Consider the following 21616-nt stretch of genomic DNA (forward strand, 5'->3'; position numbering starts at 1 on the left):
GAGAGCATTATTACAACCCTCTACCATTATTGCAATCCTCTACTTTGGTAAAAGCCTCAGTCAGGATCTGAGTGGTACTGCACAAGGAAGAACACAACCAGAAGACATACATCCTTAGACAAACAGGTTTCATTATTTCCAGAGCTCAAGAAATTGCTTGTTTCCATGCCCATAACTTTGAAGTGCAGAAGTTCACATAGATCAAAGGGAAGACTTTTTGCATGTTTCTCCACAAAGCCCCTATGAACATTCTGGCTCTGACTTCACCTCTCAGACCAGAAAGACAAGAAATTTGCCAATGCAAAGGAAAAGTCAAATGAAAAATAGCTGTTTTGTTGGATGCACAGAATTTCAAAATGGCATCTTTGGCATTTCAGCAGAACAAAATACAATATTCTACCATTCAACCACCACTTCTATAAAGGTCATCATTGTGTCACCATTATTTTTCAGTTATGGCCAAAGAGAGATAACGCAGCCATAACCAGATATCAAGTGTGCACATCTGTCATACAACACAGTATTTTAAAATAAGCAATACAAATTACAGTTTTTGCACAGAAGCAGCACCTGTGTTCAAAACAACTCTGTTAGGCAGTAGATGCCTGGAAGAGGGCCAAAGAAATAATCTTTACTTTTGAATATACGTAGCTAACACAGGAGTTAACTATATCTGAAAACAGGTCTACAGCACACAAAGAAAGCCACAGTAGAGACATTCATGACATTAATGTCATAATGCACAATGCTAGTATGTCATGCCTTCAAATATGAATTAGATGTATCAGATACATTCAGTTACTGCTACAGAAATATAACTAGAATTGAAGAATTTCAGGACCTTAAAGAAGACACTAAAACCTATCACATCAGCCCTTTGAAGCACATCTATTTGCTCTACCATGTTGTGTGTGCAGCAGTGTGAATAATCAAGTAATTAGATTTCTGACCTATCAAAAGAATCCTATCAAAAGGACCATTTTATAATTGAAGAACATAAATGAGAGGTGGTTGAGAATAGTGCCTGTAAATAAACTATTGCAATCTTTCTAAAATAATGAGGCCCTAAACTGTTGAAACAGCAGAAGTGCTTACATGAAATATTAATAATAAAGCAGTGAGACATGCTCAGAATTGATAATGAAACCAAGAGGCAAATGTACAATTAAGCAAATCACTTTGCAGGAAATTTTCCACGCAGTTGAATCAGCTTTAGAGCACACATAAAAGCCACAAAGAAGGTAGGACAGTAGTGCTATTCCCTTCTGGCCCCATAGAGCTCATTTGGTTGTACTGTTTCCTGGGGACAGACCTAGGATGGGTGGGGAGGAGATGAGATTGTGTAACCTCTCACCACCACCACCTGCTGCAACATTAGCTGTAGGTAACACAGTGGAAGAGGTGCCACACAGCTGCATCTCCTGCCCTCTTGGCATCAAGTATATCAAGGATAACCATCCAGCAAAAGATAGAGACGGTGACAGAGAGAAATTGAATAGGTTTCAAACGCCTTCTCTATAGCTTCCCAATACAAAATGTTCACTTGAAAATGCAAATATACTAGTCCTTGTTCAGTACAGGCAGAAAATTTTAGGAAAAGACAAAACCATTTACACCACAACAGGTATTTATCAGAATTTCCTATCTGAAATGGTCATTTAGAAAGTGTTTCAATAGACTTCAAGCTAGGTACACCTGCTCAGCCACTGCAAACCAGTCCATGCTGAAGCCTTGCTGGAGTTAACTAACACCATGCCATACTTCGCTGTAAAGGGTTTGGAAATACAAAATAAGAAGTTGTATAAACTCTGAGCACTGTCTGTGTCCTGAAATAAGTAATTAAAGGCTATGTTTTGATTCACATGCTTTAATGCTAGTAAACAAGAACAAAAAACCAGTTAATGCTCAGGGCAAGTAATTGGAAAAAGCAAAGCAGTTAAGAAACATGAAAGTAAGCATTATCAATTCCCTCTTTTGGATACATGTCATACATATACCCTTGATTTTATGAATTGCTGTGTACACATAACTGTTAAGAATTTAAACAGTTAACATAAAAGCTGGAGGAAAGAGGAGTATAAATGCAGCACTAGTACTTACCCTTACATCTCCATTTACAGCTCTGGAAGTGTGATTAAATGCATGTGCAGGATCTTTGTTGTAAACTTTAAGGAAAGATCGGTCTTGAATATTCCTGGAATCAAAAGAATCGGCAATGATAACAGATGAAAGTAGTTTTATTTACTTTGTTGCCTGAAAGTTTCAGGTAACAGACAAACATATTAGGTCTGCAGCTGACCTATAAGAAAAAGCTAAATGCCATAACTCAGACACACACAAACAAACAAAAGCCTACTTTGATTCTCTTTCCCATGGGAAGTATCATTCTTTCGCTACAACTCCACACCCATAAAAATTAGATAGTGTTAAGTTTCTTTCAAGATCCTGCCATAGAGTGAAAACACTTTGAAGACAATAGACCTTCAACATTTACACAGCACTCAAAAGGATTTAGTTAATATTTACATGTTTTATTGTGTACTCAGCCCACATGATTTTTTGCTATTCTAAGAAGCAAGAATATCAAAAGAAAAGCAGTCTTTCTAACTGTAATTATTCTTGAGGCAATTCTAATTATCAGCTTGTTCACAAACCTGAAAAAAAATGCACAAAAGCTAAAAATTCAGTAGCTGATAAATCCTTCCTCTAAACTTTATCTATAATAAATACAGTCTTTTAAGGGGAAAAATAGGAATTACAGAAGTAAATAAACAAGCAAAAGTTTTGATGAAAGCTACCACAGAAATGGTTTAGATAAAAAGCCCTGAGAGAATATTTTTGTTTAATTAGGACCCAACACTGTCATTGATTAGTTCATATTTCAACTACCACATTTAGGAAAGAGTTAGATGACAATAGTTTTCTATTTTGTTTCAAAACCTACCTTCCAATAAGTTTGTGGCTTAGACACTTGCACTGAGTTCTGCTGATTTCTGGTTCACATTTAATCAGTAGCAAAGCCTCCAATCTACATTCCCTTACATCCTTTCAAAGCTGCGATTTCTTTCATTTCCCAGTAGTGATCTCTAGAGAATTTACTTACACACGTGACTGAATTCCTTTCCTCCAGGTGCAGCTACAAGTCTAGTGAACTGATCTTAATCACTGGGATTATCATTTAAAAATGAAGGAAAGGATTCTTGGGCAGGTCCAATTTCTTTCTTACAATGTCATATTACAATCAGTGATTGCTTTGAATGGGTAGCTAGTCAGAACTTGTGCTGCTGTTGTAGATGTCAAGTAGTTATTAAAGAAACCCCACAGCTTAAGAGACAGATCAGTGCCTTCTGTTTAAGAACTGTAGGGCTGATGAGAAGTTTAGTATTTATGAGTGTTTACTTGTAGACTGCATAGGAAAATAGCTACCTTGCGGCAAGTTCAAGTACTTCAATTATTTATGGTAACATAAACTGTTTTCCATCTTGCAAACGTGACCCTTTCGCTTTGAGACTTGCACTGGGAGTCTCAGTTACCATTTTCTGCCTCAGACATTCTTTTCCATACAAAGCAAGCTCTCTCATCTTCAGTTCAAGAAACAGTATGTTATTCATTTAAATAAATTTTATCTGCTGTCTTTTCTGTCTGATGGCTATGAGATGGTACCTCAACTAACTGGAGTTTGTTTTAAAAGCATTCTCCATAAATATTTCTTGTAGAAACATGACACTTTAAAGTAAAACATTGCTGCAAGGCAGAGCACCAAAATACTAGGCATTTGATCTCTGAAGTGAATTCTATTTCACCTCATGTTGCTATTCTAAGATAAATATTACTGATAACAGGTATATATTACTGTACTTTTATTATTACTATTATTTGCATTACTGTAGCTCCCAGATGCCCTTGGCATGTTCAAAGGCCTCACTGATCTGTGTGTGCTGTATAAACACCTCAGGAATACCACCTCTTTACCAGCTTACCAGGTGAATAGAAGACGCAAAAGACAACAGGATGGCTGCAGAAATATAAGGGAGCAAAAAAGAAATTAGAAGACCATAGTCTCTCCAGCCAGAGGAGCAATAAACAGATCTTGGGACCACAGGCATGCTCTGAGTAGGCAATGCAACAGAGAGAGCAGGAGGGAGACCAAAGCAGTGGCTTTGTGGATGTCTGCAGAGGATACCTTCCAAGTGCATTAGAGGGCTGCCCAAGAGAGAGTGTGAAGGCACTTGTCTGAAAATTAAAGACATGTAGAATGAAAGTTGCCATTATTCACCAAGTGGAAGCAGATGGCACTTGGTACTGAACAAGAAATGAAAAGTAGCATTGAAGTGGGCTTTGAGGAGCCCTCATAATGAAGACAAGTAGTTTATATTTAATGAGATGGAAATGATACAGCCAGAGGACATTGAAAAAAAATGCATGTGAAACAGTCTGCTTGTCAAACTAGGAGGATGATCTTTGTTGCTTCGTTTGAATGTGTAAGAGCAAAGAAGATTACCTGTGTCAACTGCCGAGAAAAGACCATTACAGCAGTTGCTATTAAGAAGCTGATGAATTAGCTGTTTTTTCACTATATGGTGGGAAAGGAAAGGCTACATCACAGAGATGTTACGCAGAAAAAAATCCGAAATCTACAGTGGATGCAGAGCCCCGAACCACTTTAAGAAAAGGACGAGGTTATGGGCTTAAGTAGAAAGATAGAGCTTTGTCCCTAGTGACTGGAAAAAAAAAAAAAAACAAACCCAAACCCACATCAAAAAGAAAGGGGAGGGCATGTGATGCCCTAATGAAGGAGAACGTAAGATAGGCGGAGACTAATGTTCCATGAGACTACATTAAAAAAGAAGACCAAGATTTCAGTCTGAACAGAAGAGGGAGGGATTCATGTCATCCAACTACAGACATTCACAAGGAAGACATCAACAGCTAGGTTCTCTGGCATGTATCATTTATCAGACAATTTTATAGGATTAATCACAACCAGCTCAAAACGTGGATGTAAAAAAAATCTCAATTTGGTCAGATTAATCCCATCCTAAAGCAGAGACAGAAAAATAAATGGGAGAGTCACCCAGGTAGTTGATAATTCAACTAACCAACAGGGATAAGATGATGGAGACGGGTACAGACAAGGAAAAGGAAGGAGGACAAAGCCCTGAAAAAACACAACAGAAAATCAGTATTTGAGAAAGGACCTCTCAAATGATCCTGAAAGAAGAGGAGACAAAAGAAATCAGGAAAGAACAGCCATTGAAACAAAGGGAGATCAAAGTTTCAAGAAGAAAACATTAAAAGTACATGAGAGATCTGAGAGGAAAAGGGTGTTCACAAAAGCTGGCCATTTGGTGACTTTGACAATTGCAATGGAACAGTAGGGAACAAACAACAATTTGGAATTAGAAGAATAAAACCCCAGACAGGTTGGAAATGGGTCTAGGACAGAATTAGAAAACTTCAGCCAACAGTTGTAGTGACTACTCAGTGCAAGAGAGAAAGGTGATGGGGTGGGAAGTGGAAATGTATGTTGTGTTCGCAGTTTTGTTGGGAGGCACAGGAACATGTTTGCAATGTAAGAGTAGGCACTTTAACACAGTAGTAAGTTTATAAAAAGACAAAGCAAGGGATGCAAGGCACAGAGGAACATGAGACAGCCTCTGAGAAAGATGGAGAGCTTAAAGAGTTGACTGAAACACCTGTGTTTAAGACAAGGAAGAAAGAAGAGAATTGAAGGAAGACATAGCAAGCAAAGGAGAGAAAAAGACTTCATTTCATCTGTTCTCTGAGGGGAGGCACTGGCCAGATCTTGTAAAGAGTAAGGAACAGAACTGAAGAAATTGTTGTGGAAATTATTCAAAGGTGGTGAAAATGCAGTTGGTAATGCATGCTTTGGACTCCATAAGCTGGAACTGCTGAGGTTTCCTTTAGTGAGAAGGGTGGCAGAACTGAAGGAGGGAATTTTGTTATGGAGAAAGTCAGCTGGGTCATGGGATTTCCTGTAGAAATGCTCTACAATACAGGCATAGGAACAGAGGAAGCAGATGTTGGGACTGAGCCAGGCCTGAGGTTGGCAGAGTGACGCCTACAATGGGAGCAAGGGAAAAAAAGGTGGAGTGGTATTAAGTTAATCAACAATCACATTCTCAGAGGCAGGGAGGAGATGAAGTCATAAACTGTTAGTCTGAAACTCAAGGGAAGATGGAGGGATAAAGTGAGAGAGAAGGAGCTGATGGGCCAGATGGTGGTTGGCAATAATGGACTTGGCAACAGAGACACAGTAATCCCTATCTTGATTTAATCAGTTGATCCAATCTTGTGAATAGACTGTTTGATGTATAAGAAATTTGAATACATGATAAATGATGATGATGCAAAAAATCAGATGGGTCTTAACATAGGCATTACAGTGGCCAAACAGGGGTGTGGCAGTCTGCAAAGCAAGGAAGATAAAAAAACAGAAACTGAAATCCAAAAGGTTGGCTAATGACAAGACACTGGATAGGCAGCCTGAGGAGAGCAAGACAGAGGTGAGAAAATGGAGTGTGGTGCTCTTCAAAGACTAAGAAGAGGAATGGGGGGGATTGGAAGTGGCAAGGTTAGAAAAGCTCCAACTTGCTCTTTTAACTACAATGTGATATGGAGAAGCACCTGAGCCACAGGATCTCCAGAAGAAACAAGGCAGCAGAAGACAGTACACTTCTCTTGATTTCACATCATTTTCCTGCACTAGTGGTAGACTGGCAGAAAGGAAACACCTTTTCTGCTTTCTCCTTCATCTTCTTATACTCCTCTGTCCATTCTTTTCATCACATAACTTCTTATGAAAAGGATGGCACAAAGGCCCACCATATTTCCTTGCACAGTTTTACAGAGTGCAACACGTCTGAGGTATGCCTGAGAACTTTGTTGCTGCATGATTTAGGACCTTCCAGGGACCCTGAGAGCCTGGTCCTTCTGCTCAAAGAGCACAGACATCAGGACTGAAGGAAGATGGTTAATTCTCCCACAGAATAAAGGATAGAAAGATGCACCCAGATGTTAGTCAGATCATTTATTGACCAAGCTCTGAATTCATAAAGGGAAGTGACTGCATTATTTGCTGCATCCTGACATGAAACAGGAAGGTGGTGGGGCTGCTGCAGCAATGGTCACCAGTGCCACAGATCTTTGGCAGTGTTAGATGTTGCATAATTGGCACTGTTGTGAGGACACTGATGACATTCACATTTGTAACTTCAGGCTCACAAGGATCAGGCTTTGTGCTACCAGCAAAGAAAAAAGTTTTTCTGTAAATGTTTATTTCTTGTTCTGTATTTTAAATATTTATGTCTCAGTTAAAATTCAATAAAATATTAAATATGTGAACCTGCCTGTATTATATGAATATTTGAACAAGGTAAGTCATTTATCCATGGCTTGTGCAACAGATATTGCACCTACAGCTGAAGGCAGTGTCAGACCAGACCTCCCATATTACTCAGATACCACTGAACATGCCTTATGTGTCATAAAGCGTATCTGTCAGATATTTATCAACTCTACTCCTTTTTATTCTGTAAGTGCACTACAAAACTACCCCCCCAAACCCAACAGCTGTAATTCCACGTTTACTTACCTCACATCACACAATTCGTAGTATATGTTTCTGCTCTCATCCTTGATGTAAATAGCCACACTGGGTGATTCCAGCATTTTCATCGTCAGCTGCTGGGGGAAGGCACTTACAAAAAGGGCACGAATTGTGTCTGTGCTTGTGATTTCATTTGGCATCCTCAACTGCTTTGTTTCATCTCCATACTGAAGATATAAAACACCTACAAGCAAAATATAATAGCAAGTTACATATTCTCAAGTGCACAATAATGATTTGGGCTTCAAAGTCCATGTGGAACACAGACAAGCCCATAATGAGAAGAGAAAAATCAACTCACACTCCTTACTCATAAAGCACATACAACATTTTCCTTTTCAACAACCTATTGGGATAGAGCATAGAAAAGTGATATGGTTGTGCTTTGATAAATATGCTTGCCCCAGTACTGCACTTTGCTGAGAAGTCTTTCACTGTTCTCACAGTGAAAAAGTGTTTTGTGATGTTCAGAGGGAACCTCATGTTTCAGTTGGTGCCCATTGTCTCTGGTCCTGTCACTGGGCATCACTGAAAAGAGCCTGGCTCTGTCTTCTTTGTACCCTCTCTTCAGGTACTTTTATACACTGATGAGATCCCTCCCCTTGAGCCTTCTCTTCTCTAGGCTGAACAGTCCCAACTCTCTCAGCCTTTCTTCATAGCAGAGATGCTCTAACCGAGTTAAGGGCCTTGTGGCCCTTTGTTGGACTCTCTCCAGTATGTCCATGTCTCTCTTGTACCAAGGAGCCCAGAACTGGACACAGCACTCCAGGATCACCTCCCCTGACCTGATGGCAATACTTTGTCTAACGTAGCCCAGGATACCATTGGCCTTCTTTGTCGCAAGGCACATTGCTGGCTCACATTCAGCTTGGTGTCCACCAGGATCCCCAGATCCTTTTCTGCCAAGCTGCTTTCCAGCACAGTGGCCCCCAAGATATATTGGTGCATCCACTCTGCAGACATTTAGCAGCCCAGAATGAGATGGAGGAGAAAAAAATGTAGAAAAGACAGTAGAAATACCACTGCAGTTTGTATTTTTACCAGCTGCCTGAGAGGCACTGCCACAACCTAAATGCTTTGTAAATGGCTCAAAAGCTATCCAGCCATTGGAAAGTATTTGTAAAAGGAAAACAATATTGGATCTGCTCAAGAATTAGTGATTACAGAAATGTCTACACTGAATTCACTGCAGCTCGTGTAGATACACAGTCAAGGTAGTTTTACACCACCCAGTTTGGATGTTGCTAGTGACACAACAGTAGAAGGGCAGCCTTCAGGCTGAACTAAGCGCTAAAGTCTTTATTACATTTTCAGGCAGACTTTGGGGCCTGAGCAGATTCTGTGCCGCCATGCCTTTGCATCTACCAATAACCAACACAGGTAGGCTAAGACTAGCCGGAGTATTTTACACAAACTGAATTCACCACAATAACTGCAGTGTAGGTGCACCATCTGTTGTTCTCCCACGGCCAATATAAACAGGAGGGTTGGGAACACAAGGTCCTCAATGCAGCTACCATCAGACATCATCAAATCTCAGCAAATCACAAAACTTAGTTGGTAACTCAGTGATTCTCACTTGAAAGTCATCAGCAATGGGATGGGCAGTTTATGGTGCTGAGATACAAACACTGAGCAAAAGCAATGGGGAAAGCCAAGGTCCTAGAATGCAAAGGCATTTAATGAAAAGAAGGTATTTTATTCTAAGATGATCCCTCTTCCCCCTTAGTCTTTAGTATTTTTGTCCCTATGTTGTCCATAACTGCTACAGAGGAATAAACACACACATAGTTAGATGTTCCTACCATCAGTGGGTAGATAATTGTGCTTGCACTTAGGGAAGGAAGATGTTAATTTTTCTGAATACTAAACAGACCACTCAATATTACCTAACCATTATTTGATATTAGGCTGCTTGTATAAAATGGAGCTGTTAACATAATTTTCCTAATATTATCAAGAGCTGACACTTTTTCTTTCATTAAGATTGCAATCAGACCCTTTATGAATCCTACTACAAACTTCCATTTTCCTTTGGCTGGAAAAATGTAACTGGTTTTCTTTCAAAGACTGAAGAAAACTTTCCTAAGAATTTTACTTTTAATGCCAAAATTTAATGAGTTATTAAACTACTCTTCATTTTGAGACATCATTTATGTTCTTCTAAGTAAAATTGCTTTTTAGTGTTCATTCAAGTATTCCATGCAGCTAAACATTCTTTAGAATTCAGAAACTAACTATATTTGTAAAAAAATTTAAGTACACATATTTTTAATGATTGCATTTATTTCACTGTTCCAAGACATGCAAAAACATATTCATTTTTGATGATAGCTTTCAGTTCTTCAGAAGAACATAGGGAACCTTCTGTATTTTGGCATTTGAAACTTTCTTGGATTAAATGGCAAAAAAATATTTTTTGGCTAAAAATACTTGCTTTGCATATCAGCTTTGCAGTTGTGTGTGACACTGTTTTCTGCCCAGTTTAAAAGCTAGTGCAGAATGCAGAAAATGCTGAATATTGAGCTGGTGAAACCATTAACACAAAAGAAATGGTAGAGTTAAAAAATCTTCCTTATACACAAGTCTAAATCATTTCAGAACAGTCTTGAATCTGTGTGTCCTCCCACACTCCCCCAAAATATTGATCCAAAACAAAATTACAGTTGTCTTTGGGTCCTGAATTTTCAAAGCAAATATGCATGTTATCCAAAAAGATCATGCCTTAAAATAGACAGCTTTAACATACAACTCAGAGAAATGTTTTGGCCACAAACTCACTCTAAGGGGAAAAGACATTTTCAAAGGCATAATACATTCTTTTTTCCTTACTCTCCCTTAGATCACATGCCCTTAAAACAAACTACTGCCTTTCCTTTTGAGTTGTCTGATCCGTATCATGATATAGCAATGCTTTAGGGCATTTCCTATTTGACAAAACTAACTGTTCACTTCTAAAAATCCTGTTTCAGCATGACAGAAGAGACTGAAAATCCATTATTTTAACTCATTGACATTATTTTTCTCCTACACATTGCCCAGCTGAAACTCTGAACACCAGTAATACCCACAGGCCCAACTTCATGGAGCTGCTGGAGCTCTGAGGTTTGTTTTACCTTCAGCTAAAAAATTACTCCCATGGAGAATTAAAGCAAGAAGAAATAGAATATAACTCAGGTATGGTTTTTGTTAGGGCATAACACATATGCCAGCAAAGCCTCTGGAAAGAAAGTTAAACATAACGGATGTTAATGTCTCCATGTACCCTGAAGTCCGTCTTGCACTTACGGTTCTGTTACAATGGATTTACCCGAAACTTGAATATTGGGCCAAGTTTTATAAAACACAAACCAAACACGACTGCGAAATGCCCTGCTACTCTAGGTAGACGGGCATGAAGACCAGTGTGAATGAGGAAACTACACCATGCAACTGTTTTGAAAGTGCAAGTCAGACAACACTGTGGCTATCACTTCTATGTACTCCTGGATACTGCCAGCCTTGAGCTTCCCCCTACAGCTACAAGGCAAGCTGCGATGTTAAGCTTTGCCCTTCACCATGCTGGTATAACTTAGTTTCAGAAATACCTCTGGAATTTCTGATCATTCTTCACCCTATGAGCAAGAGGCCACAGCATTAAACACAGGCCATAGCAGAAAACATTTATGTGTAAGTCAGTCCTTAGAAACTTAAACCTCTTTACAAATTGCTTCACAACATTTCTGTCAACAGAAAGGTATGTTTTATAGTAGGGGAAATTAAACACCCAAGAGGTGAAAGGACATGTTCAAAGAAAGGTTTACAAGCATAAAACCCAAATCTGATGATGATCATGTGAACACACCACATGATTACCCTTTCCTTCCCTGCATACAGAGCTCTTTCAAAACCAAAAGACTTTCTGCTCCCCCTTTACCGAGGGTCAGTGACACAAGGACTTAGAAAATATTTCATCATTTCTCTCAGGGATGGTCTACATGAAACACAACACAGTGCAATGAAAGATGCACTGTTAACCTGCAGGCAGTGCCTCCTGCACAAGCTGAACCCACCAGCGCTGGGTTTAGAGAGTGCCCGGAGCAGCCACCCTGCACCTTTGTCCAGCTAGCACAGATTTGAAGACTGCCCATGCTGCAGCTGCAGCTCACGCAGACACATCAGATGCATGGCAAGGTGCTCAGCTCAGATACTGTCGCTGGGTTGTAAAACCCACTTGGCAGCTGAGGACATGCCCACATGGCATAACGGTGAACCATACCTGAACTGACAGGGCCTAGTCTGGCTTTAGAGCAAGGAGCTGCATAATCAAAAGGGCTCAGCACTGTACCCATACCGGTAAGATCGTAACTCCTTAGTTACAACTGATAAAGGTTTACTCTTTATGGCAAAAGCTAATGTTATGCAGGCAGCATGACACCACCCAGCTCGCATCTCTCAGCACCTCCATCTAATACAAGGTGCTGACCTAACCTTGACTAAGTGCCACATTATCATGGTTGTATTGCTAACAATGATCTCAGTGCTGGGCAGCTTAGATGCTTAGAAGAGCTTTAATCACAACTCACTTTTATTTACAGAACAGGAATTAGCCTTATAAACTGGTTATTTAAGAGAGAAAAACATGAAGCACACAACAGCAAAGAAAAGTTAAATGGCTGATAAATCAAGAATTAGTTAACAAACATGATTGGGTCATCATCTGTGACCTTTACAAATATCAGTTAATTCTCTCACACAATAAATTTTAAATGGAAAAATACTGGTACTCACATAATCCTCTCATAATTCTCTTCTCATAATGAAGAAGAGAAAACTGAGGCAAAGGAGTTAAATAACTCCTTAGTGTTATGAAATAAAATACAATCAAATCTTAAACTGGAGTTCATGAGTTTCTTTCCTGTGAAGCTACAGGACACTCCCTGTGTAGGTAACACATCTTGCAAATTTCTGCACTGAAAAACCTTACTGAGATTTGGCAACACCTTAATCCATGAGCTCCCATCTGAAGAGAAGTATTAACTGATGATAATATCTGTATTTGGCCGATGTTGGATGCTTGGACGCTGGAACAGTGAAACCTTCCCACAGAGCCAGAAATCACTGGTGTGAACAACGCACTGCCACTCTCTTCTGACCAGCCACACTACATATCCTCTGGAAATTTCATGTCCAATTTGAAAATTTCAAGTAATTAGTAAAACTGGTTGGACTACAGCAGTCAAAACCTGGATGCATTGGGAGCGCTGGAATTTCTTTAAATCAAAAGCTGCAACTCAAACAGGGTAACAATACGTACAGGAGGCCTTCACACCTTGTTGGGTGAATAATAACATCAAAAAAGCATATTAGGAAATTAGTACAGGATATATAAGGAATGGAAAATTACATGAACTAGCAAAGACAGCTGTATCTTAAGGTGAAGAAATATGGACTACATGGTGAGGAAAAGCAGTGAGAACAGCCAGAAGTCAAGCTGATCTATGTTTTGTAAAGTGAATTAAATAACACAAAGGAGTTAGAGGTTGGCAAAGTTGTCATTAGATTAGTTTCACTCTTTACCTAACCATCAGTTAACCACATTTTTTTGAGATGATGGACAATCTTCGTCTTTTCATGCTGGTTTAGCTTGATCTTCCACCATATGTCCACTGAGTCATTGGCTCTGCATTTTCCCTCATGCTGAAGTCAGCAGCAATGTCAACAAGCAAAAGTGAGAAAATGCACCCTTATTTCTTTCTCATATTTATGTCGAATCATTAGTTGAGACTTGTATCCATTTTAAAAACTAAGGATAAAATCTTGATGATTTGTTGCGACACTTCAGGACAATCCAGAGGGGATCACAATAAAAATTGCCATGCATTTCCTCAAAATCCAGTTTACAATTTTATTTTTTTTTTTTACAAAAATGCCAAGATCCTTCCAATTTTTCTGTGATTTTTATTTGACAAAATTGCAGTATATAAGACTGTGAGGGTGGCATAGGCCCATGTTGTTCTCCACCCTCTCCCCTATTTCCCTGCCTCCAGCTATCAGATAAACAGAGATAACATAGTTCATGTCCTTACCACCAAATTTTGTAAAAGTTATGCAGACACAAGTTTATTACAGTAACACCTCTTGCAGTGTGGAAGAAATTCCTCAATATGCAGTTCTTACTTTCCACACCCTCAAGACTTGACTCTCCTATTTCACCACACATATTTTCAACTAGTCTGAGGTCATTGCCATGGTCCTTATGGTATTTCTAGCCTGAAGCTCTCATACTAGCTTCCATTAGCTACTCCCTGCTGATAATCTGTCCTCCACACTCAAAAAATGTCTATAAATAGCCTTAGCTGTCTTCAAGTACTAAGAGAATCAAAAAGTAGATCTTTTAATGAAATAAAAACAATTATTTATTTCATATAATTTTCTTCCAGAATAGCCTGAAGAGCTTTGCTCAAGGTATTAAGTTGTTTGATAACAATTTCAATAAAAGCAGGAACTGTTTAATTTAGTCCAGTACCACTTCTTACTGCTATTTCATCCTTTTCTGCTATTTACAGTGACTTGCTGTAATTCTGCAATAGATTTGTTACCTAATGAAAAAACACATGGAAAATTCAGTAGTCACATAAAATTTCTACTGAAGTGTTATGAGAAATAAAGATTTCTAACTGTCACTCAAATACTATCACTTTTCTACAAATGGATACTTTTAGTTAGCTAAGAAGAAAAAGCAAAAACCAAAAAGAAAACCAACATTTTTTTTTACCTAAAGAAAAACTGGCATTTGTCCTATCTGATTGCAGATAAAACCTGTGAAATAGCCTATTGCCAAAAGACAACATACACCTATGTCAGCAAGTCCATCAAGTGTAGACAGTTACTTCTATCATCTAGATAGAAGTAACTAGAGAGTCTGAGGGAACATTTCAGTTTAACCCAGTTTCCCAGGCGGAAAACAATGTTCTGGCAGGACGACTTTTGGACAATAATTGCATCTATACCCTTGCTCTTGCCAGAATAGCCCAACTGACCAGCAAGATGACTTTTTCATATCCCTAACTGAAAAAACAATGCAAATAAGCTTGGAAGAACACAAAAATCCTATGATACTTAATGAAAAAATATTTAAAAAAAAATGACAACTGAACAACACAGTAAGATGAACTAGAAATGTCATGTGTACCAGAGCTATTTTTCAGAGGGCCCACAGGCTCTGCCATGCTGAATTTACTTGAATTCACATTCACCAATTTAGCATAGTAAAATCAGAGAACTACACACGAGCAGGCACAGGACATGCCCACGCAGGCTCTTGCAGCTGTGCTGCTTTTGCCCGCCAGGAGCTGAGCCCCTGACCTCTGGAGAAGCCAGTAAACCATGGTGAGCTGGCTCCCAGCCAAAGGTACCAAGCTGACTAGTACAATTTCAGAGGATATGTGTTTGCCAAGGGCTAGGTAGACATATTAAGCATTTATGGATACTGTAACCAAGTATTTTACATAGGGGCATTTTTGTTACTAGCTTTTAAAGGAGCAATAGCAAAAGAGACAGGAAAACATCAATTAAATTTCTTAGAATACATATTCTTCCTCTTGAATAAACACAAAAAGAAAGAAAGACATCCTACCCAATAGTATTTCCTTCCTATATAAATCAGCTGTATTAAACACACATTACTTGAGTGGTAACTATTTTTATAAACCCTGTTTTTTAGTATTAAACCATGCAGAAGTGATGCATTCAAGGGCAGAATGTGACCATTTTAATATTCCATAGCCGTGGAGCATTAAAGTCATGTAGGCCACACATGACTGTAGTTTTGCTCCATCTACCAAATTTTCTGTATTTACTGCAGGAATTCTCTTCAGTATTTCTGAAGTTATTTCATTCCTAAAAAGTTCACTACTGTCAGTAGCAAGTTTAGGGGTTAAGCCATTCAGCTTATAAAAGCACCACTGGTTACAGCATCACACCAGAAATTCACCTACCTGGGCTCTAACAAGCAGCCTTGACTTTTTGTTAAGTCATTAAGGCCTACATTAAACAGGATCTTGGACCCAAGACCTTAGTTAGCATGGTTAAGGAGAAGAAAGCCAAAAGGCATTTGCTGAGCTCACTGCAGTTTGTCATTATCTCTTTTGTACTGGGGAGCCAAAACTGGACATAATACTCCATGTGCAGCCTCACAAATGCTGAGAAGAAGGGAATAATCACTTCCCTTGACCTGCTGGCTAAATTTTTCCTGCAGCCAGCTATGCAGTTTTTACTGCTGCAAGAACACACTGCTAACACATAGTTACCTTGCTGTCAGATCCTAAGTCCTTTCTGCAAAGCTGCTCCCAAGCCAGTCTGTCCCTGCCTACATTGTTGCACAGGGCTATTCTGTCCCTACTGAAAGACTGCATTTGCCTCTAGAGAGCTTTGTGAAGTTCCTGCTAGTCCATTTCTCTGGCTCACTGGGGGTCCCAGTGAGTGGCCGACTGACCCTCCAGCATACTAAAAGCTCTCCCAAACTTAGTGTGAGGCTTGGTCCTGCTGACGGTTCATTCCATCCCAACAGCCCAGTTGCTGATGTTAAAAACTACTGGCCCCAGAAGTCCACCCCTGATGCAGACCACTGAAAACCAGCTCCCAGTCAGACTTTAAAGCATTAAGCCCTACTCACCTCGAACGCCACCCATATCTGCCCCAGGTAGCTACAAGGAGGCTATGAGAGATATGTGAAAGGCCTTGTTAAAGCCAAGACAAACAGCATCCACTGCTCTGTCCTCAGACCCACAGATGGTCTATTCATCACAGAAGGTAACTGGGTAGAAGCAATGGTACCAAGTGCCTGACATTTATGAAACAGTTGAGTAGTTAAAAAATTTATCCAGAAGGGCTCCCATCTTGAGAGTGTTTCAGACCATTGGCCTTATTGTCCCAAGAGAGTACCCTAATCAGCAGGCTATCTGCAAGCCTCTGATGCAGTGATTATCCTCTTATCCTGTTTAAATCAGGCTACTCTGTAGCCAAAAATGCAAGATAGAGAGAAAATAAGAACAAAACCAAGAGACAGCCTTATATACCTCAGAGATGACAGTATTTCCCTCCGAGAACCGAAACCTGAACTCAGGCCCAGCATAGTAACTATGCATTAGAATCACTACCTAAATATATAAACAGTATTGGGCGCAACGATTAAATCCAAGAACTGTCCTCGTTTAGGGACTTGCTCTCAGCACTGGCAGCAAATCATAAATACACTGTGCTAACAGACAGGCTAGTACTACGCTTCTCTGCTTGGCCAAAATCTTGCACTTCTTGCAACGTGTGGAATTGCAATACACTTTTCTCTTTGCATGCTCATGTGCAAATGGAAGGGTCTGGTGTTTGTGTGGCTTACTGTATTAGAGGTAGACTTACAAATTTTACCTAACGTGAAAATTAGATCGAATTTGTTCAAGTGATAGCTTCTGTGCCAGATACAACCCACGGGACAGCTCCATCTGGCCTCTTACCTTTCCTCTGAAGGGTAGTTTGGCCTGTGCAAGCTATTCCAGCTGCCAGATCCCTCTTCCAGCAGACATCAAATGCTGAAAGCCCAAACTGCTGTTGCTAAATCAGAATAAGAAGCAGTGGTAAGAGCAGGATGAAGACATTGCACCTTCTGTGTGGGTATGATTTGGCATAAAGAGGAAAGCCACTGCCTCCTTGACATAGCTTTATTCAGTTTGTCAGTTTGGACTCTAATTACTCTACCTCTCCCTTTATCTTCACCACTTTTCATTCTGGTTTATTCATCTTGCAAGGTCCTGCAATAGGAGTAGTTTCTCAGTATGTAACCGAACACGGTATGGTCCCATTTTTAGTCAAGGTCTTTTAGTATTACTGCAGTGCAGATAAATAATATTGTATTAAAAAAAACATTTAACAGATATAGCAGTGACAGATACAGACTTGCATAGTTAATGGTTTTATTTAGCACACTGCACATCATCTACTCCAGTATCACTGCAATGAACCCATTGGATCCATGCTGATACAGCCTGTTGCAATGGAGTCAAATTCAGCTCCAGTGTGACACAGCATCTAAAATATACTGCTTATCAGCTTTTTAGTGGCAGACAGAATGTGCTTCTGTTGAGACAGTATGTACTAAATAAGATCTTGCTTCTTAGAAGCATTTTTTTTTTTCAGGTACACACAAGACATTCTCTTATAGGAGGAAGAATCTGTTAAGTAAATAACAATCGAGTGCATGACTGCTAGCCTGGGAAGGCCTGTATTTCACTCTTGCATATAGCTGTCTTTCACAAATCATGTAGGGACAATAAATGAAACAGAAAAAACCTCTCGGCACTATGATATATCAGTATGATTGTTTGCCTTCTTTAGATGCAAATATTTCAGGTAAGAACTGTGGGTTTTTTTCTTTCCAAGTTCAAAAATTTTAGCTATAATTTGAAGAAATATGAAAGAAGTCTAGAAAAGCTGGACAGGAAAACTGCTGTTACCTTATAATATTATAGTTTCCTAGGGTCTGTGTTTCAATTCAATAATTGGAACTAGTTGTTTCAGGCTGTTTTTTCTATAGACTTGCCAGCCCACATTAATGTATCTGACCATGACAGCAAATATTTACATGACCTTTCTGCATGTTGGCTGCTTTGCACACACTGTAAAAAGACAAGATAGGGAAAATTTCTTTAAGATGACTGAATACATTAAAGCTATATTCAGCCTTAACTTGAAATGCAGTTCCCAGGGAGTCCCTCTCCCATGAATTAAACTGAAGATCCTGCTGACTTCATTAGGCTTGAATCACGCCCTAAGGAATCAGAGAGGGCAGTGCCACTGCTAACAAATCACAGGCTTCTCTTATAAAGTCTATGGCTGTTCACACATCTTCTGCCTGATTTAACATGCCTATTTTCATTTCTAGCTCATAAATAGTAAATAACAATTAATTACCATGAATATAATAGATAAGTCTACCTTTAGCATTTATATTGTTCTGTGGAAGTCTTACAGTACATTGCATACACACGTATAGAGAGATATTTCTACCTCTGGATGACAGCTACCAAGTCACTATCCATCTCTCCACAGCAGCTTTCCCATGTGTAAAATTGTAACTATGGCTCTGACTTTCTTTCTAACAGGCTTTGAGAAACACATGCAAGAAATGCTACAAAAGATCCAGGTGTTACTATTATAATCAGTAACAGCATTTTCATAGAAGGTGGCAGCAAACTAATTAATCAGACACCAAAATGTGTGCCTGCTAAAACCTGGGGTTGGGGTACTAACAAGTAATATTCAGAATACTCCATGACTGTTTAAGACCCTCCCCATGTCAATCCTTAAGCGTTTGTGTAATTTTACTCCTGCAAGTAATCCCTCCAAAGGCAAATAAAATGCAAATATTGGCAGGATCAGACATTTCTGCAGAGGCCTTTCCATACCACCTAATTTTAGGCACAGGTTTACCAGCAAGGAGCCCAGTCATCCTCTGCTCCTTATTCATCTGGACTGGAGTGGCCAGGCACCCTGGCTGGGACACCCAAAGAAGGTGCTTGTAACCCTCGAGCCATAAAGCTCCATCCTCCTCAGTGACTTCTCAAGCCCAAATCCTCGTGCATTTATGGAAATCCCTCCTTGTACCATATTCTTCCTTAATCCAACCCTGCATGTACAGCCCGATCCTGCAGGAGCATCTACTGCTGTAACCGCAACTGGAGGTTGTAACCACACCCTGCCCTTTGGGGCTGCAACGGGGCATCAACTACCCCAACTCCTCCATCACCACAGAGGATGCTGGTGCCTGCCCTTACAAAGCATCAGGCCCATTGTTTCTACAGATGTGCCACATGAGAGACTACAAGTGAAAGTATTTGTCAGTCTTCATTTCACTGCGGAGGTACTGGAGCAGCGACAGCAGCAAGCTGCAGCGCGGGCACAGGCTGGCTGCTGGCATAACCTCGCTGGGTGCTTGTCAGGTTCTGCTTCCTCCAGGCAAATTGCAAGTGAAGTTTGTTGAAAGCTTTTGAGCACTTTCCAGATTTCAGCTGATTCTCACTCCGACAGTTTTGCTAGATAATTTTTTCCCACAGTTATCACACTGGAAAAACTCCCAGTTTTCAAATAGATCTTTTAAAATACATTTAATTTTCTCTTGCACAGTGAATTAATTTATTTTAATATCTTGATTTGTCTCAAGGCTGCAGATTGATGAGACAAGTGCTGATTTCTGATGGACCTCTTAGCCAAGAAAGACCTTCATTTCAAACGCAGTTGCTGAAATTTTAAATGGGCCCACAACTGGAACACTGTTTGCTGGGTCGACTCCACATGAATACCATGCCCTATTAGATTAGTCCTGACTGACAAAACCATGATGTTGGGGTAGCCAAAATGCATTACCACTATTCCTTCTCAGGCTCCATGTTCATTCAGACCACAGTTGAAAAACAGACTCATATGTAGTTAGTAAAATAGGAACCTACAGAAGAATTAGAATTGCAAAAAGAAAACATCAGTTTTTTAAAACAATGAAATTGAGATATTAAATGTAAAATTAATAAAAATTCACAAAAGTTGGCCATTTTCCTCACTGAAATTATGTTGGGTGAGGATCAAAACATAGTTTGTATTTAAATTAAATCAAAAAATTAATAGAGATGGAAAGGGAGGTGATTATACATAGCTTGTTTAAAATCACCTGAACAGAAATATTTTCATGACACTTTTAAAATTGAAGTTATAAACAGTTTCCTGTTTTTTAAAAATAAACACTCCCCTTGTTCTGCTGCAAGTAAAAACAATCCTAATAGGGCCACAGTCTGCAAAGCATCTCAAAAATAAAATTTCAGAACACTGCTCACGGTAGTGTTAGAACACACTGGCAGAAAAGACTGAAATTGTAAAACATTATTACATTATTGTAAAAGAAATGCATTGAAGAATAATAATCTAAAAGTGAACTATTTTAGAATAATTTTTAGACTATCTTTTAAAACAAACTATTTGCTATTAATAGTTCCTAAAACAACTCGAAAATGACAGATTGTGGGGTGGTGGCAATATATTACCTCCTATTTGGCTAGTATAATGATCCCTGAAACCACACACATAGCTGTGACCCCTCCTGCAATACAGGGGAGAAAAAGGCTTATTTTACTCCAGTTTCAAATCTAAAAACTCTCAACTCAAATGCTTTATATTATATTGCTTCCTTCCCCCATCCCTGCATTTTGCCTGTTTGTGCTGGGATAAGCCAGGGTCTTGTCTCTGGTATACGAAAGACAGGCTGAGATAGGGTGCCTTGCAGGATCTGAAATCCTGGCCATTAAATAAAATGGTACATCTTCATGTGACAATCATCCATTAGGATCTGGACAACTGTATATTCAGCAGATGCTAAAAAAACAGCTTTAAGAGTGGACTACTTAACAGTGAGCTTCTGGTTCTCTCATCTCAGCAAAGATACTGGCAAACTGGAAAGAGTGCAAAGAAGGGCAACAGTGATAATCAAATGTCCAGGATGGTTTCTGGATGAGGAACAAGTGATTACAGCAGCACTTCTCAGACTGCAGAAAAGACGACCTGAGGGAAATGACAGGCCTACAAAATCAGATACGGCCCAGGGGAACAGATAACAATCTAATGTTTGCTGTCACTTCCAACACAGGACAAAGGGGCATAACTTAGAGCAGATAAGCAAATACAAAAGAAAGCAAGAGAAAAGTGACTGTTGGGCAGTAAACCAACAGAAACTTGCTGCCAAAGTCACAGCTACGCTGTTGCAGATGCAAAAAATTTATATGGGTTCAAAGGGAGACTGAACAAATACCTGGAGGAGACATCTCTTGAGGGTTATTATACAGGCAGAAACCATAACCAGGAAATCGCTAAACTGAAGATAGCTTGAGGCTGGGAGAGTACTCGAGGGAAGGATCATACATACATATACTTACTCCATTCTTAATCTTGCCGAGACTAGCTGCCTATGGT

General features: G+C 39.5%; 1 protein-coding gene across 9 annotated transcripts in view; it reads right to left on the reverse strand.

The window, feature by feature from the left end:
• The window catches only part of KIAA1217 (KIAA1217 ortholog), a 183201-nt gene that overhangs the window by 74512 nt on the left and 87073 nt on the right, over window positions 1-21616 (reverse strand). For all 9 annotated transcript variants that reach the window (XR_012624299.1, XR_012624297.1, XM_074833931.1 and 6 more), the window contains exons 4-5: window positions 7616-7814; window positions 2101-2194 (exon numbers count right to left, since the gene is read on the reverse strand). Coding sequence is in view for 7 of the 9 variants with exons in the window: in XM_074833931.1 (XP_074690032.1) it covers window positions 2101-2194; window positions 7616-7814 (293 nt within the window). In the remaining 2 variants the exon portion in view is untranslated. The remainder of the gene's footprint in view (window positions 1-2100; window positions 2195-7615; window positions 7815-21616) is intronic.

The sequence above is a fragment of the Strix aluco genome, chromosome 1 (assembly GCF_031877795.1).
Source record: "Strix aluco isolate bStrAlu1 chromosome 1, bStrAlu1.hap1, whole genome shotgun sequence".
NCBI classification, from domain to species: domain Eukaryota; kingdom Metazoa; phylum Chordata; class Aves; order Strigiformes; family Strigidae; genus Strix; species Strix aluco.